The sequence below is a fragment of the Phocoena sinus genome, chromosome 15 (genome assembly GCF_008692025.1).
Source record: "Phocoena sinus isolate mPhoSin1 chromosome 15, mPhoSin1.pri, whole genome shotgun sequence".
In the NCBI taxonomy this organism is placed as follows: domain Eukaryota; kingdom Metazoa; phylum Chordata; class Mammalia; order Artiodactyla; family Phocoenidae; genus Phocoena; species Phocoena sinus.
The window spans coordinates 56115330-56133041 of record NC_045777.1 but is presented as its reverse complement, the minus strand read 5'-3'; the positions used below and the strand labels follow the sequence as shown (position 1 = coordinate 56133041).

Below are 17712 nucleotides of genomic sequence, written 5' to 3'. Positions count from 1 at the left end.
TAAGTAAAATTACATGAAATTAAAAATTCTGTGCCTGGGTCCCACGAGCATGTGTACTGAACTGTGCAGACATAAAACACTTCATTCTATACAGTTCTGTAGGACAACAATGTCAGAGAAAACCCCAAATAATACTCTGGGACTATGGTGAGTTTGGGTCACCCTCTCTCCTACGGAAAATAACATTTATGGAGAAGGAGGGACAGGTATTTACAATGGAAAGATGATGAGATTTAGAGTCAAATAGAGCCAGAAAAGCAGACAAAAGTTGATTAATCTCACCAAGTTCAAAAAACAAATCTACCATATCCTGGCTGTGTGATCCTGGGTGAATCATTCCACTTCTCATTGCCCTCCATTTCCTCAGCTGTAAAGCAAATATTATAATACCTACCTGGTGCAGATTTTGAGGATTGAACAAGGTTAAGCCTGTGAAAATGTGCGGTAGCTTTCTAGTTCTAGGAGACACATGCAGATAATTTATACTGGCCCAAATGGGACAACATTCATAAATTCAGAAAGAACCATTTCTCGCCAGTATGGTTAGATTTTGGCGTCTTGGGGACACGGAAAAATACCTTGCATTTAAGGAATGTCAAAGCTTCTGCTGAAGATTATACTTTCCTTGGGAGAAACAACTGGCTATGCCCATGACCCGATGACTTCAGAGACCCTCGGGTTTCTCATAACCATGATGTTTTTGGCTTCCCTGTGACTGCTTCTAACTTTTGCCCCCGCAGCGAAGAGTTTGATTTGTCTCAGTCTTTGGGAATTGAGATGCTAGATCTTGGTACATGGTGAAGAGTCCCCTCTAGTCTCTCATCCTCTTAATTGCCCTGAGGCTGTTGCCTCTGCTCTCCACCTGCCCCTTCCTCTAGCTGATCTCAGAAGCAGCCCACCTTCCCTCTGGCCCCCGGGCTCACTTTTGATCACCAACCCCAATGAGGACCCATTTGGCAGTTATGGGGATTCTCCAGGGTGCAGGCGCACTGCGTGAAATAGAGGGTAAAGTCTCGGCTGTGCCAGGGGACTTCGAGGCGGGGCAAACCAGCTGGAGAACCACGGCGGACTCAGCTAGAACTTGTAATTCTGCAACCTGCTCTGGGAATTGGGGTGTGGGTGGGGCATTCTCCACTCCAGAGGATCCATCCCAGGCAGAGAAATCCTTGATTTTTTTCCGTGCCAACACTGTGATCTCTGTTCCATATTTATTTTTGGTCTCTTCCCCCAGCAATTCATGGCTATATCTATTAAAGTGCTTTTTAAAATATTATTCCCCCCCCAGTTAAATGGGGGAGAACCACATTTTTCTTTTATTTCTTCCTCCTTCGATGAATCACAAAGGATAATACAGCCTTGCAAACAAGTCACTGGCCACGGGCTAGTAATATTTCCCACAATGAGAAAACTGTGCCCAAGATCACCAACCAAGCACCTTTTGCTAGGGTAGGGTGTCACTTGGATGGCCTGCATATTTTATTTCAATTATTTTCGTATTGATTTGCAAAGCTGTGATAGAAGGAAGGCAATGAACTATATCCCTCCCCTCCCATCCCCCTGCCCCCAACCCAAAGCCCCATGTCCCATCCTTTGGCCCCAATCCTGACAAAGATCTAACGACGAATGGCTGGGACAGCTGGGAAGTGAGGATTCAGACATGAGCAGAGGGGTTAAATGCTAAGGCAACAGGGAAAACCAGAGACATGCTTATGAGAGTCAGCTTCACCTCACAGAGAGCAACAAGGGAGGGTGGTGCAGAGGGAATGGGAGAGAACTTACATGGCAGGGAAGGTGATTGGACTCAGACTTATGTCACAAAACAAAAAGAGCCACGAGAGCGGGCTTACTTGCGGAGGTATATACAAGTGAACTGGGGGCACTGTACATGGAAGATCCCTCCTGGTTTGCCTGGCACAACAGCACGGTGCCTACGGAAGAGAGAGAGAGAGATGGTATCTGGTTGGGGGACAGGCACACTACACCTGGGAGATCATATGGCAATGCAAACGAGAAAGGCAGAGAAATGAAAACACAGCCACACGCCCGAGCGCAGGATGGGGACACCCGGGGAGGCCCCCTGCCTTGGCCAAAGGGGATTGGTAGGAGCCCACCCGCCCAGCCCACCACGCACATGTCATTCATTTTCACATGGGGTTTGGGTGGTGGGGTCTGAGTTCAGATCAGGAATGCAGGCAGCATGGCATAATCAAAAGGGAGCTTTAGAAATATCACAGAGAACTGGACAACAAGCTTGACTCAGATATTACTTAGCTGTGTGATCTTGATAAGTCACTGAACCTCTCTGTGCCTCGGGATTCCCATCTGGAAAATGGGGGTGAATATACCTATCACCAGGAAGGGTTATGAATCGTATTACTGGAGAGGTGCCCAACACAGGGGCTGGCATGTAATAATCACTGAATAAATGGTAAGCGCATGCATCGATATGTTTAAAGAAAACTTTTCCTCTCCCCCATTTTAGTTTTCCTGAATCAGTTCTTCAGAGGAAGAACAGAAGTAAGGCAGGGAAAAAATAAAAGCAACTTAGCCATCCCTGGGACCCACCCTGGACCCATACTGGACTCGGGTGAGACCACTTTTGGCTTCTGCGTTTCCAGTTTCTTCCCTAAAGCTCTCTGCCTTCCAGCAGGAGAGGCTACTTCCTAAGCCTGCGGACCACGGCTGCACTGTAGTGATGACACTCCTCTCCCTGATTTAAAGCAAAGGGTCTCGGGCTTATCCTTGCAAAACGGAGTTTCATAGCAGGGAAGAGTGGTGGAATCCTGAGATAGCTCCTCAGTCTATGACATCTTGTGAACAATACCCACTCCAAAGATGACCAGGTTAGGGAATCTTCAGGGTATCAGCTCTGTTCTCTTGCTGCCGCGAAGCTCAAACTCAAAGAGTTTGAGAAGAATGAGAGAGACCTTTGAGGACTTGTAAGTGTGTTACTGATGATGGAAATGGGCTCCTGTGGTTTCTGTTCCCTTCCCTGGCTGGGCAAGGTCAGCCACCTCCATTTGTTTCTGCTTTCTCCTGTCATCACAGCCGCTGTGAAGCAATCTCCTGGGAGAAATAGCCCTGAGTTCCAGTCAACTCACCTATATCCTTGGAGACTTGCCCTTGGGAGGGGTTCTGCAATCCTTTGGTATCTTTCCCAATGTCAACAAAAGGGAGTTAGAACCTCTAGAGTGAGAGGGAGGTTTGCCAAATAGAGAGGGGCTGCCATACAACAGCATTAAGAGACAGGAATCTTTTCTGAACTTCAAAACCAGATGCAGTTCCAAAGGGGGTCTCCAGGACCATCATCCTTCAGGTATTGAGCCAAAATAGAGGAGTCACATGAGGAGGACTGAAAGAGGTCTCCTCAGATTCCACCCTGTGTTCCCTGTGTTTCTCTAGATTCTGTACATTACGTCCAGGCAAAACAAAGACTGTTAAAATCCCTAAGGCACCTCACCCTTCCCACAACACGAGGTCGGCCAATTCCATCCCATCTTTGACAAGGAGAAGTAGCCCATGGACTGAAGTTCTATCTGAAGGGATCCCCCCCTAATCGTTCTCACATTTAACCTGCTATGCCATGCTTATAGCTGGAGAAGAGCCCCCCTCTTTCTCCTCCTCCCACAAAAGCCTGGATAGAAGAGTGAAATTAACTAACCCTCTCTGATAGTCAATATATTGAGAGTCTGGATGGGCTTGAGTCACGATCAACCTTTGCTAAACCGATAGCTCTTTCTTCTTTCTACTTGATTTAAATATAATTTATTGCAACATGTAAGATGAGACTTCACACGTTCTAATTTCTATTCAGTAGGTTTTTCCAGTTCTGGCAGGAAACTGGCATAGTATAGGGATTAAGAACAAACTAAACACACCCAGATCATGGGGCACAGGGTCCAAAATCAACCCACAGGAGGCAGGATACCTCCGAGAAAAGACTTGTCCTAGCCTCTATTCTGCTTTATCAGGGAAGCTCCTGATTTTGCAGGGGCTGCCTGTAAGCTTGTGCTCAGTGCTAGAAATCTTAGAAGAAACTAATATTTCTATAGGATATACAGAAAGCTACCAAATCAGAATCTTCTGGGGAAAAGGGGACCCAGGGAGGCGGATCGTGAGAAAGCTCCCTGGTTAAAAACCACTTTAAAAACGAGATCTGAAGTTTCTTGGGGCGCCTAGGTTTCCAAAGAAAAATATAATTGTAGCAAAAACATATCCAGAAAGGCATTTCAGTATTGTGCAGTTAAAAACCTTAGGGTCAATGTTCAATACTATGCCCTGTAATTTAGTGAATCCCACTGGGACACAACACAGATTCTCTCTAGAAAACTAAATCCTGGAAGTGCATAATGATGCTTTCCTAATTTTCTTATGCTGTGGATTCTGAGAAAATAGACTGAAATAACTTTGGATGTCCTCTTTGTAGCAAAAAAAAAAAAGTCTTTATGCAATGATTTTGACCTTTGTAAAATAAAATCCATACTGTCACAGGACTTGGTTTTTATTTTACCTGAAAACATCCTTCAATTTAATTTGCAAAGTACTTATTGTATGTTCTGTTAGTACTTTGTGACCTTTTCTTACAAGAAAGCTTTGAATTAAACAAAACCAAAGCGGCAGAGAAGAACACTGCAACCTCCCTGTGTTTTTTGGGTGGGGGTCAGTAATGTGTGTTTGTTTAAAAAAGTCAGTCAATTAGATAATAGGGTACAAGCAGCAGTATGAGGAGTGTTTACAAGGTCATTCAAGGCACTTTGTGATAACCTATATGGGAAAAGAATCTAAAAAAGAGTGGATATATGTGTATGTACAACTGAATCACTTTGCTATACAGCAGAAAGTAATACAACATTGTAAATCAACTATACTCCAATATATTTTTTTAAAGAGGTACTTTGTGATACAGCATGGACTGAGCTTTCTAATGAGTCTCCCAAACTGAGTCTTTGATCTGCCCCCCAACATAAGACACTCCAACAACCATGAACTGTCTATAACCATCGCGACGTCCTGTATTTCTCAGACTTCCGTGCCTTTGCTTTATAAACCTCCTTAGAATTTAAGGATGGCAACTATGTTCAAATTATACCACTATCCATCCATTCCTTAACCAGGAGAAACCATTCATCAATTTCAATAGTGTCCTTTCCCATTAGCCTGGAATCCTCAGGATCATTCTTAACACAGTTTCTAGGCAGTTACTATCATTAGATCATTGTCGGTGGACGGGATAAAACCTCTATCCTATTCCTGCTCTTACTGTTAGGTTAAAGCATATGAAATTGACCTTTCTTATGTCAAATAGGGTTGACATTGGCAATTATATGTGGTTCAATTGAAAAAAAAAAGAAGTGGTTCTCCCCTACCCCCAACCCCTCTGCATTAAGTGTCACCTCCTCTCTTCCCAGTCCGCAGGAGTTAATTACTCCATCTTCTATGCTCCTATCACACTTAAAAAATCTCCCTAGTAGATCCTTTGATACGCAGTATTACAACTTTTTATTTACATATCAGTCTTAGCTACTGAGAATCCCCCTGGATCACAGCCAAATCATACTCATCCCTTTATCCCCAGCTCCTAGCAAAACACCTGGCCCTCAGAGGGATTAATGAATATGATTGAATTATTATGTTTTTAAAGACCTCTTCATTTCTATTTTCTTTGCTAAAAACACTGCTTTTCCCAACCAACCTTTCTGTCCCTTGTTTATAGCTGGGAATTTGCATGCCTACAGTTCACACTTGTTTCCTCCTCTTTTCTGGTTCTTTAAAGGTTGACTCATCCAGTTTAAGTGAAACCTGAGTAGCCTGGTCGTCCATTTCCTGGAAGGTTGATGACTCTTATCTGCAGCTGCAGGCACTGGGATCCATGTGACAGACCACGATCTTGGGATCATCAGAGACTTTCCCAAAGCCTGTCACGCTCACTTGCGAATCAGAGTGCCATGACTGTCAGCATCCTAAATTCTGGCAAGATGTGGGTCCCCGTGGCCGCCCTCGGGCTGGATTTGGCATCTCCAGCGGGGGGAGGGTGAGCCAGGATCCATACCTCAGATGGGGCAACCCAACTCTTCCTTCTCACCTGGAGACTCCCCACTGTGTAGAGGACCATTCCTGGCCCATGGAGGGGCAAGGAGAAGCCCAGCAGGGGTGTTTCCTACCACAGACAGGAAGGGGAAACTAACGACATTTTGTTTTACTGTGCTGCCAACGCTTCTGTGAAGAACTTGGAATCAAACCAACTGGAACAAGGGTGCAGTTTCACCCCTCCAGGCCTTTGCACAGGGTGGTTCTTCTCCCAGGAATCCCTTCCTCTCCCCCTGAGATAATTCCCCTCCCTTTCCACTGGGCTCTGGCTTCTCCTCCTCCTAGAGACCGGGTCTATTTGCCTCTACCTGGCTAGGTTCAGCTTCCCTCCTCTGCTTTTCTAGATTGTGTTGCAATGGTCTATTTAACGAGTATCTTCCCCATGGATGCACTGAACTCCAAGAGGTCAAGAATCATGTCTTGGGCTTCCCTGGTGGCGCAGTGGTTGAGAGTCTGCCTGCCGATGCAGGGTACACGGGTTCGTGCCCCGGTCCGGGAGGATCCCACATGCCACGGAGCGGCTGGGCCTGTGAGCCATGGCCGCTGAGCCTGCGCGTCTGGAGCCTGTGCTCCGCAACGAGAGAGGCCACAACAGTGAGAGGCCCTCGTACCGCAAAAAAAAAAAAAGAATCATGTCTTACTCATCGTCCTGTCCTCATGGGTCCAGGGACCTAGGCTCAGAGTCAGGAAGCAACTGAGGAGAGAAACTACGGGAAGGGATTCTGGTAGGCAGCCCTGTCACACTTTCAAGAAACAAAATTAGAACGTTAAAGGAAGAAAAGAAAAGCTGTTTTGCAACAGTTGCCCTTCCATTTTAATACCAAATAGGCAGAGCTACAAGCTAGTCCAGTGAAATGCCTAGGCCCTCCCTATAATTTCTGAATTAAAAAAAAAAAAGTCAAAGAAACATTCCAATTGCCTAGCAACTGGGAATGACTGATTCGCTCCATTAGCTCCAAGATGAAGGTGGGCTGGGAGATTTAGAGAAGGAGGCTCTTATCTCTGTTGAAATGCAAAAGACAAAGACCCAAAGCATAGCAACAACAAGACTTTGTAAAACATCTAAGGGCCAGTGGGAATTCAGGAGCACCTGCCCTGTGAGGTCTCTGTGTGTCCCATGGTCCCTGTGTCTCCACAGACATCTAAGATGTGCTAGTCCAGGGTCACTTGAAAACAGAGATGATTGCTGGAGTCCCGCTTTCCGGATGTCACTTGTCCTACGATGGGATCCAGGGCGTGCTGCCCCAAAATGTGCCTCAGTGGCATATTGGTTAGTTTGAATTAAAGTTACTTAAGAATACTGAAACTTCTCTCCGCCTCCCTGAAAGCAGGAAATAAATCTCCCAGGTGAAAGGTGCCCTCCCAGCATCTGGAAGTAGAAAGACACCCTTATCATCAGAGATGGGGAATTCTGGGCCGAGAAGCTGCACCAACAAATCTTGTGACTCCTTTAATTTACTACCCCAAGCTCAAACCAAACTCTATTTAGACTCTTTACTAATTCATTTTCCAAAGCCTAAGCTTCTTTGTGCTGTCAGTTCCTCACACATTTATTGTCTGTCTAAAAAGTATAAAAGCTGCCTGCTTTGGCCACTTCTTAGGTCCCATTTCTATGAGACCTTCTATGAGCACACGTATTAAAATTTGTTTCTTTTTTTCTCCTGTTCATCTGTCTTGTGACAATTTTATTTTTAGACCAACCACAAGAACTCAAGAGGGTTGAAGGGGGAAATTTCCCACCCCCCAGCCCCGATACCTAGTAACTCTAGAAAGAGAGCTGAGGGGAAAAAGTCCCAGAGGGGACCATTACAGAGCTGCCTTCCTGTCTCCAGTGCTCGGCTCGGGAAAGATGGGGCTATGAGTTCATTCATTCAGCAGCCGTCTATTGGGACCTACTGTGTGCCCACTGTGTGGATCTGGGGTACACCTGCTGAACCCCATATGCTCTTTTTTTTTTTTTTTTTTTTTTGCGGTACGCGGGCCTCTCACCACTGTGGCCTCTCCCATTGCGGAGCACAGGCTCCAGACATGCAGGCCCAGCGGCCATGGCTCACGGGCCCAGCCGCTCCGCGGCATGTGGGATCTTCCCGGACCGGGGCACGAACCCACGTCCCCTGCATCGGCAGGCGGACTCTCAACCGCTGCGTCACCAGGGAAGCCCTAGGCCTTTTTTATAGATGGAAAAAAAGGAGGCACAGAACAACGATGTCATTTACGAAAAGGCTTATCATCAATCAGAGGCAAATTCCAGGTGAGAAACCAGCTATCTGTGTTCCTCGACCTTTGCTCACTTTCTCAGTGACTCCTTCCTGCTTCTATGGTTGCTGAATGATTTTTAAAGCTTTTTATTTTTGATTAGAATAAAAGTAGGAAAATACTGGTTATGGTTGAAAAAAAAAACTGTGAGCTGGGGAGAAAAGGAGACTTCACTGAAACAGAAACCCGCTGACTTCTTTCTTGCGGGAGCAGTACTTTAAGAAAAGGGGTGTTATCACCCAGGGTTCTCACAACCACTTGCATCCCCAGAATCCCCTGGAGGGTTGGTTAAACACGGAACGCTGGGCCCCATTGCCAGTGTTTCTGATTCCATAGGTCTGGGCTGGAGCCTGGGAACTTGTATCTTTCACAAGTTCTCATGCTGTCTGGGGACCATACTTTGCGAAACGCTGGAGAAGAGCCAGTCCCCCAAACCTCAATGCCCTGAGTTCTTTCCACCTTTAAATCAGAGGTTTTCAAAGCCTCCAGAGTTTAAGAACCACCTGGGAGAATCTGAAGTGCTATACCCTCCCAGGCCCCAGCCCTGAAAAGTGTGACTCAGCGGGTGGGAAATCTGCATTTCATCAGCAACCCAGGGTGATTCTGCTGCTCCGCAGATGCACTCAGAGTAAACCAGGCCTTAGGTCATCACAGATTTAGAAGAAAAATGAAAATGGCTAAATATATCTGGTCTGTTTACTTCTGTAGGCAAAGAGGTAGAATTTATTTACTTTTGATCTTTCCCCTTTTGTCCTTTGACCAATTTTGCTTTGGAGCATTTCAAACGAAAAAGCGTACCTCTCTTCTAGTCCAAGCTATTCTGTCAACGTCTCTGGAGGCAGGCTGGGGAAGAAGGCACACAAAACACTAATCACATAATCCTAGACAGCTCAGCCTTGGTTTTCCATCCAGAAGAAGACATACGGCACTCCTGCTCTACTGTATGGGCTGAGTGGTGTTCCCTCAAAATTCATACATTGAAGTCCTACACCCAGTACCTTAGGACGTGACTGTGTTTGGAGATAGCATCTTTAAAGAGGTAATTAAGGTAAAATTAGGGTAGAAACTAATTCCTATAACTGATGTCCTCATAAGAAAAGGAAATTAGGACACAGACACTGAGGGAGGACCATGTGAAGACAAAAGGAGAAGATGGCTATCTACAAGTCAAGGAGAAAGGTCTCAGAAGAAATCAACCCTGCCAACTCCTTAATCTCACACTTCTAGCCTCCATAACTGTGAGAAAATAAATGTCTGTTGTTGAAGACACACAGTCTGTGGTACTTTGTTGTGGTAGTCCTACCTTATCATGAACTCTGCCTTGAGGATCAATGAGGAGCCACCGCGAGGGTCCCCTATGAAGCATCATATAAGCATCAAACTTCTGTTCTACTTAGAGACCTGGGAGGTTGCCATGTGGTCCCTGCCAATGGAAGTTACTGCTTCCAGTTGACAAATTCATCCGAAGCCTGATGATTTTGGCTTTTACAGTTACGCATTTTTTAACAGACTAGCATTGAGCTAATCCACGTAAGAATATTTTCACAGCTAATACCGAAAGCTTTTCTACATGCCTGAAAGATGAGCTCCTCTGAAGGGTTATGGGAGCGTTTGAAGTACAGAGGTATTTCCATCTAGGCACAGAGGCCGCAGAAAATATTGCATGTATATTTAATTCTTATAAATCAAATCATGTTTTAATTGCGCCAGGGGATTTCCATATTTAAAGGAGCCCTGGAGTGAATCTGTCTCTGGTGTTCATAATCCCTCTTTCCAGTTTATTTGGTGAGTTTTGATATTCCTATTTAGAAAGAAACACGTCACATTTTTTTCTTTCCACGTTTTATTTTGACGTAATTGCAGAAAAAAGTTGCAAGGACAGTACGTCAGATCTCTGTAGAACTTTCTCCTTGATTCTTTATTGTTTGAAAAATGTAATGACTCGACTGTTACCTTAAGCTCCTGCCTCCAAATTTAGGCTAATAGAGGCTTTTGAAGAAAATTGCTGATTGACTCAATATGGTAATAAATATATCAGATCCTCAAATGTTACAGTGACAATTCCAAAAATTGCTTACTGAAGACCTGCTAAGTGCCCCGCAAACCCTCTCAATGTTTAATTTGGATCATCCCCTACTCTTAACCCTGTAAGAGAGGTACTACTATTATATCTACTTAATGGATGAGGATACTGAGACAGAGAGAGTTTAAGGATCTTGCCCAAGATCACACAGACAGAACTATTGTGGTGCTGAATGCAAAATAAACCAACTAGATTCCTGGACCCATGGACTTAAGGCTAATCTTCTAAATCAGGTGCAGGCAAACTACAGTCTTCTGGTGAAATCCGGCCTACCACCATTTTTGTATGGCCATGAGTTAAGAATGATTACATTTTTATGTGGTTGAGGAAAAAAAAGATCAATAGAAGAATAATATTGGTGACAAGTGAAAATTATATAAAATTCAAATTTCAGTTATCTGTCAATAAAGTTTTATTGGAACACAGCCACACTCATTCACTTGCATATTACTTATGGCTGCTTTATGCTACAACAACAGAGCTCGGTAATTGCAACAGAGAATGCATGGCCCTCAAAGACTAAAATATTTGCTACCTGGAACCTTACAGAATACATTTGGGGACCCTTGTTCTAACGTCTACTTTCTGTTTGGAACAATACTACTACTAATTGTCTCTCAGGAGAGCATTAGCCACTCCCCAGGAAACTGTCACTAAAAATTTCAGAGGGTATCATTTTATCAATACTTTGTCAAAATTTTAATTTTATTTCAGTTTTGTTTAAAAAACAAACATCCCAAAACAATTTGAAGACATGTTTTTTCAATACTTGTCCCAAATTTCTTTTTAATTCATTGTGGTTTAAGACAATGGAACAAGGAGAAATATGGTCCCATAAGGTATTTGTGGAAGGATAGCAATTCAGTTACAACAAAAACAATGCAAATAAATTTTATTTCCTAAGGCATTTGGCCTTCTGGGTCATGGGTGTCAATATATAGATAAGGGCCATCCTAGAGCTTTGCTTCTCAAATGCTAATATGAACTGAATCAATGGGTGGGGACCCTTTTAACATGTAGATTATGATCTAGCAGGTTTGGGGTGGGGCCTGAAAGTCTACATTTCTAATAAGCTCCCAGGGGATTCCAGGGCCACCAACAACAGTAAAATACCTATGTAGGGACTATATAAACAATCTTCAGTACAGGTGATATTAATAAGACTGACAATTAAGATGCCATTAAGTTTCTGGTTCTGGACCGAGTATGTTCTACAAGCACTATAACTTTTATTCTTATTAAATCCACAAGGAAACTAAAGCTGAGAGAGACAAAACTATGAGACAAAACTGAAATCTGAGACAGCTTCGCATGACTCCAAAGCTCAGATTCTCTCATGAAGCCTATCAATGGTGATACTTGGTCCTGAGTTGATGAAACATCTCCTCCAACCTTGGAATGATAACTATCCACCAACACCTTTCCAACAAAACCGTGTCTAAAGATTCTGCAGTCATCTTCTGGCTGAAAACACCTGACTCTGTCAGGCTAAAGATGTTAGCTACAAGCTGCTGATCACCTTTAAGAATCTGCAATAGGGTTTTAAATCCAACCAAGGAAGCCTCTGGGCAGGATGTATCTTCCGTAGATAAGAAAAATCCCACTTGCAAGGTAGAAATAAGACGTGGGGGAAGGAAACATGGAGGAGAAATAGTGAACCCTTAAGCTCGGATAATGTAGTTGGAAAAGCATGGGCTTTGGAAACTTTTAAACTTAGTTTTTGCTAGCCTCGCTAAGTGTTCTTGACCTCCTCATTTAATATCCTTGAGCCTCGGTTTTCACATCTGTAAAATAGGGGCAAAACTATCAGTTTCATTAAGTATTGTTGTAAGGATTAAAACTATTACATGAAAGCGTTTGGTAAATAGTAGCTAATCAATAAGTGATCTCAGTGATAGTAATAATGGAAATAGTAATTATTATTATTATTTGGAATCTCAAAATATGGCCCGTTGGGGACTTTTTTTGTTCTCTTGTTTTTGTTTTTGTCTCTTTTTTTTAAGAAAGGAGTAGCCCATTGCTAATTAATGTACTGTACATAATGCTAAACATAATAGAATTAATGGAAAACACCTTAAGATTGGGAAATAATTGCAAACATTTAAATTTGGGAGTTTTAATGTTACAAGACATATGTCTGGCTTCTCTTGAGGAATCAGGAGATGGGGCCACATGGGTTTGGGCTAGTATTCCTGCCTGGCAGAGCCACTCAAAGTGATGGGGAGAAGCTACTCCTGCTATAACTGAGATATGTCCCTTCCAATTTGCACATTTCACTTCCTGATCTCACAACCTCCTCCTAGTGTGCAATCTCTGCTCGGGAGAAAAAAAAATTACAAATTGTGCTTCCGCTGAAAACAGTGGAGTTTACAAGTCTCTGCAAAGAACTCAGATGGACTTCCTCCCTCTCTGCCTCTCATCCTCCAGGTACAAGAGCTTCTATGATGCTACGAGAGACCAAAAAGCCTTCCAGAAAGCCCTCCCTAGTGGCCCCCTCTTATATTTCACTTACTATTACAGAACTGGATTTTAGGAGGATCTGGGTATATTTGTGGGATGGCTGTAGAGATTCATCTTGAGTTTCCTTCTTATCCTAGATTAGGTTTAAAATCCTGAACTTATTCTTTTGGTGAGAGTAGAAAATACTATATTTCAACTCTGAATCTCTCAAAAAATAATCAGGTACATTTATTTAAAGATACTCCTAAATCTCTCTCTTTCACACACACACACACACACACACACACACACACACACACACACACACAGAGCAATGGGCTGAAAGCAAGTATAGACTATTTCACCTGGTGAAAATTGTTTTCGAAAACGACAGAGAACTAATATAGAGGGTTTCAGTGTTTACAATACCACATGTATATCAAACACACTAGAAACATACAAACGGCTTTATATTTTTTCCAGAGGAAATATCAATGATATTGGGGTGTTCATGTTTTTAAAATGATACTGACTTTAACACAATGATGAGTGTACAGAGATTAACCTCTGTGTCAGTTTTAAATGTATAACCCAGTAACTAATTTAATCCCCTAAAAAAATAACAGCAGTTGGCATTATTCTTTGAGTAATCCTTGTTTAGTTTCCATAATGGTATACAGTTTAATGAAAAACTCATTAGAATGTAGCATGCAGCATAATTAATTCTGGCTGATTCTTTTGGTGTTAATAGCTAATGCTGGATTCCATTATTCCATTGGCTTTATTAATTTTTCATAAACCAATATTTTGACTGTAATGGGTTGTAACAGTTCCATAGAAGTTCTAGAAATGCATTAACTGTCATCAGTGTAGTTAATCTAACTAGGATTTTGAGATTTGTGTGTTGGTTCTTCAACACTAAATTTTTTAAAAGAAAAGGGAACAGCTTCGTTTTATACTTGGAGAATGAATATCTACGTATTATTAACATAAAGTATATTAAACACTATTTAGCCAATTTGTCTCTATTTACACAACAACTTAATTGGCTGGGCTAATAACAGTGAACCATAAATTTTGAAAAGAACGCTGAAAGTGGAAAGCAAAAAATCTTCAAAACGAAATGGTTTATGATAAAATGGTAACTCAAGTTAAAACATAAAGAGAAAAATGAACCCACCTCATTTAAAAAATCTCTGGTAATCTGCTTTCCTCAGAAAAGTTTTGGACAAAAGTAGGAGACACATCGTATAATAGCTTTCGTTGTTGGGCACCATTTGGTAATCCTGGGGTCTGTCAAGAACCCAGTCTCTGGGATTGGTGACCAGTCACCGATGTGGTCTTACATCTTTCAGGGCTTAACCCACATATATTGTTCATGATAAGACTCCGATTTGTTGCGAATGTAGGTCTGGGTCCTAATTCATCACTGTGTTCTTATTTTTTTTAATTATTATTTCATTTATTTAATCAGAGCTTTCAATGGTTGTCAACCACTCAACGGATAAATTCCAGAATCCAGATTCCTTTTTATGGTATTATCAGGTCTTTAGCAACTTTTCTCTACTAGAAGGTTCTTTCTGATCTCAGTCAATATTTCTCAGTCTTTGGAGAAAACTGATTTTGCCTCAGAAATTCCCATCTCAGATGAACATCAAGTACTTGTATTTATTTTTAATTCTGTTTTAATTTTTCTCAATGGATTCTGAAGATAAGGTTGAGAAACTCCTTTGGACGCTACCAAACTTCTCCTTATTTACCCCTACAATGATCTTCTCTCTGCCTTCTTGGCTGGCAAACTCTAACTTAGCCTTCCAGACCCAATTTATGGCACCCCTTTTAATGCAGAGAGAGTGGTTATTTTCCAGGGGTCCAGGAGGTATCATCATTTATTATACCCTGAGTTTATTTGTGTGCATCCTTTACTGCCCTGCCAAATTCTGGAGGGAAGGGCTGCTACCTCAGAGCCTACCACAGTGCCTGGCACTTCCCAGGTCCTCAGTGCTGTAACTCTGAGCTAAAGGGTGAATTAATGGAAGCCAGTGGTATGCGTGAATTCATACACAGCCTCTCTCTTTGGCCCTTCCTTGATGGACATCATATAACTGAGTGACAGCCAGCTAACCATGGGTTCGTGCAGTATCGTGTAACTGCTACCAAAATGCAATGCTAAAAAACCCAAACCAAAACCAAAACACCTCCCCAGGGCATAAGGTTTGTGTTTATTAAATCTGGAATCTACAGCCAGGGTCAGCAAAGTAGGGGCCAAGGCTTTCACAGTTTTACGTAGCTGGTTGGTGGGGAGAGGAAGATGACTATTTCATGACACATGAAAATTACATGAAATGTAAATGTCTGTGTTTTTAAATAAAGTTTTATTGGAACACAGCTATGCCTATTCCTTTATGTATTATCTATGGTTACTTTTGCACTAGAAGGGCAGAGCTGAGTAGCTGTGGCAGAGACTATATGGCTCATAAAGCTGAAAGTATTGACTAACTGGCCCTTTACTGAAAAAGTTTGCAAACCCCTGCTCTAAGTGAAAAAGCCACTCATTCCTTCCTCTTTCATAACTAAATTCAGCTTCATCTTTTCTCCTAGAATCAGCAAACACAGTAGTACGTATTGTCTGATATCACCAGCCTCATCCTCACCACTTCCATCATGATCACTGTTGTGATATGTTCTGAGCTTGCCAACTCCATTTTCTTTTGTTGTGCAGGAAAGGGTTAACTCAGCAAGCCCGGCCCGCTCAAACCTTGTGCATCTCCCCCCAAAGGCTTGTCTTTAGGACTGGTCAGCTCCTGGGAGATGAGTTCTGAGCCCTTGGAATATTCTAGCTGATGAGATTGTTTTTGGATGCCTGTGGCCTTGGGCTACACAGTACCAGTTTGATAAGATTGTTTATGGAAGCAATGTGATTTATGGTGAATACTTATTTTTGCTCTTTGGGCTAAGGTTTGAGTAGTTGAGGTCAGTCATGGGTGCTCCAGGTCTACGTGACCAACTCCCCCCAAAAAACTTGACGCCAAGGCTCAGGTGAGCTTCCCTGACTGGCGACACTTTGCATGTGGTGTCACACATCTTTGCTGGGAAAACGAAGCACTTCCTGTGACTCTACAGGGAGAGCACACCCAGGAGCTTGCGCCTGGTTTCCTTTGGGCTTCCTCCCAGGTGCTCCTTCCCTTTGCCAATTTTCAATCTGTAGCCTTTTGTTGCAATAAATTGGAACTGTGAGTGTATCAGCCTTTCTGCATCCTGTGAGTACGTCTAACCAAGCCAGCCAGCTCTGCAGCATAAATCAGACTATGCTTTTCCCTCTGGAGTCAAAAATCATAAAGGAATGCCCAGAAGAGGAAACATTTGGGCAAATGTCTCTCTTTCATTCTTTGATTGCCATCAATAACTACAGCTGCTTGGACATCTTTAACAGTAGCCATCAGCAGGGCATGAGAATTTTTAAGATATCTGGTGCATAGGTCACATCTTTAACCATGTGCTTCTATTAGGACCGGGTTTTTCAATCTCAGCACTGTCAGAATTTTTGGCCAGATCATTCTTTGTGTGGGGCCCGTCCGCGGCACTGCAGGATATTTTGCAGCATCCTCAGCCCCACCCTCTAGAGGCCAGTAGTGAACACCCCTCCCCCGAGATGTAACAGTGAAAATTGTCTCCAGAAATTGCCTGATTCCTTTGGGAGGCAAAATCACTCCCAGTTAAGAACCATCAATCCAAAATACTGGATTAACTAAAGCATGTCTGTGTAATAGGGAAGAACAAATCTGACTCCACATTAGATCTGTTTCTTTTACTTTAACCTTTGCATTCTTTTGCTTTTGCTTAGAGTTAAGAATGTTGCCTATAGCCTGAAATATACAGCATAGCTATTCTCAAGGCTCTGACCTTTAAGAGTACAACACTTTTCCATTCTTATAGAGATAAAGTTGCAGAACAGAGAATAACATTTGTTTTGTTGGAGGTTTATAGGAACATCGTGACCTGGGCTATGTGCACAAAGGATTCCGACACCAAGAAGTGTGCAACAACCAACCTGGCCCCTCCTTCGCCTTGCCTTTAAAAATACTTTGCTGAAACCCTTCAAGGAGTTTGCGGGTTTGGGGGCAAGAGCCACCTGTCTCCTCGCATGGTTCTTTATATAATAAGCCCGTCTCTGTTCCAAACTCTGCCGTTTCAGTATTGTTTGGCCTCACCGTGCCTCAGGCACAGGAGCTTGCATTTAGTAACATATGGGAGGTAACTTGCAGGGAAAGGAATTGGCTTTGTAATAAGATATACAAAGATAGGGGTTTGAATCAGCTCTTTAACCTTTGAAGTAAGCAACCTTGGGCAACTCCACTTCACTGGATTTCTACTTTATCTGCAAAAGGAAGAAAATGACACTCATCCCGCAAAGCTGCAATCTCTGTAAACATATGTAAACATCCCATCATGGGGGTTGGGCATGCAGCCAATAATATTAAATGCAAAGATACTCTTACTAATTGTCATTATATTCTATGACCTAATGAATGGAAGGCATAGAGGGTGTGCCCTCATCTACTACTGAGGAAGCTGCATCGGAAGGTGGTGAAAAATATGGGCTTTGTGGTTAGAAAAAAGACCTTTATATAATATACAGATGCTTCACAAACTAGTTCTGTGATTTAGGAAATGAGATAAACTCTCCACAAAAACCTTGGTTTCATAATTTCTACAAAGAAGATAATGCTGTAACATTTTTATTAGAATTGGAGGAGATGCAGAGTTTAGCACAGTGCCTGGCACAGATTAAGCGCCCAGAATCGGCTTATGTTGCTGATGTTTTGAGTTGCTGAGTATATTGATGA

General features: G+C 42.7%; 1 protein-coding gene across 7 annotated transcripts in view; it reads right to left on the bottom strand.

The window, feature by feature from the left end:
* The window catches only part of RBFOX1 (RNA binding fox-1 homolog 1), a 2234275-nt gene that overhangs the window by 81267 nt on the left and 2135296 nt on the right, over positions 1-17712 (bottom strand). For 6 of the 7 annotated variants that reach the window (XM_032606353.1, XM_032606358.1, XM_032606355.1 and 3 more), the window contains one exon: positions 1848-1928. The exons of the other annotated variant lie outside the window; for it this stretch is intronic. In XM_032606353.1, coding sequence (XP_032462244.1) covers positions 1848-1928 — 81 coding nt within the window. The remainder of the gene's footprint in view (positions 1-1847; positions 1929-17712) is intronic. 7 annotated transcript variants of the gene reach the window in all.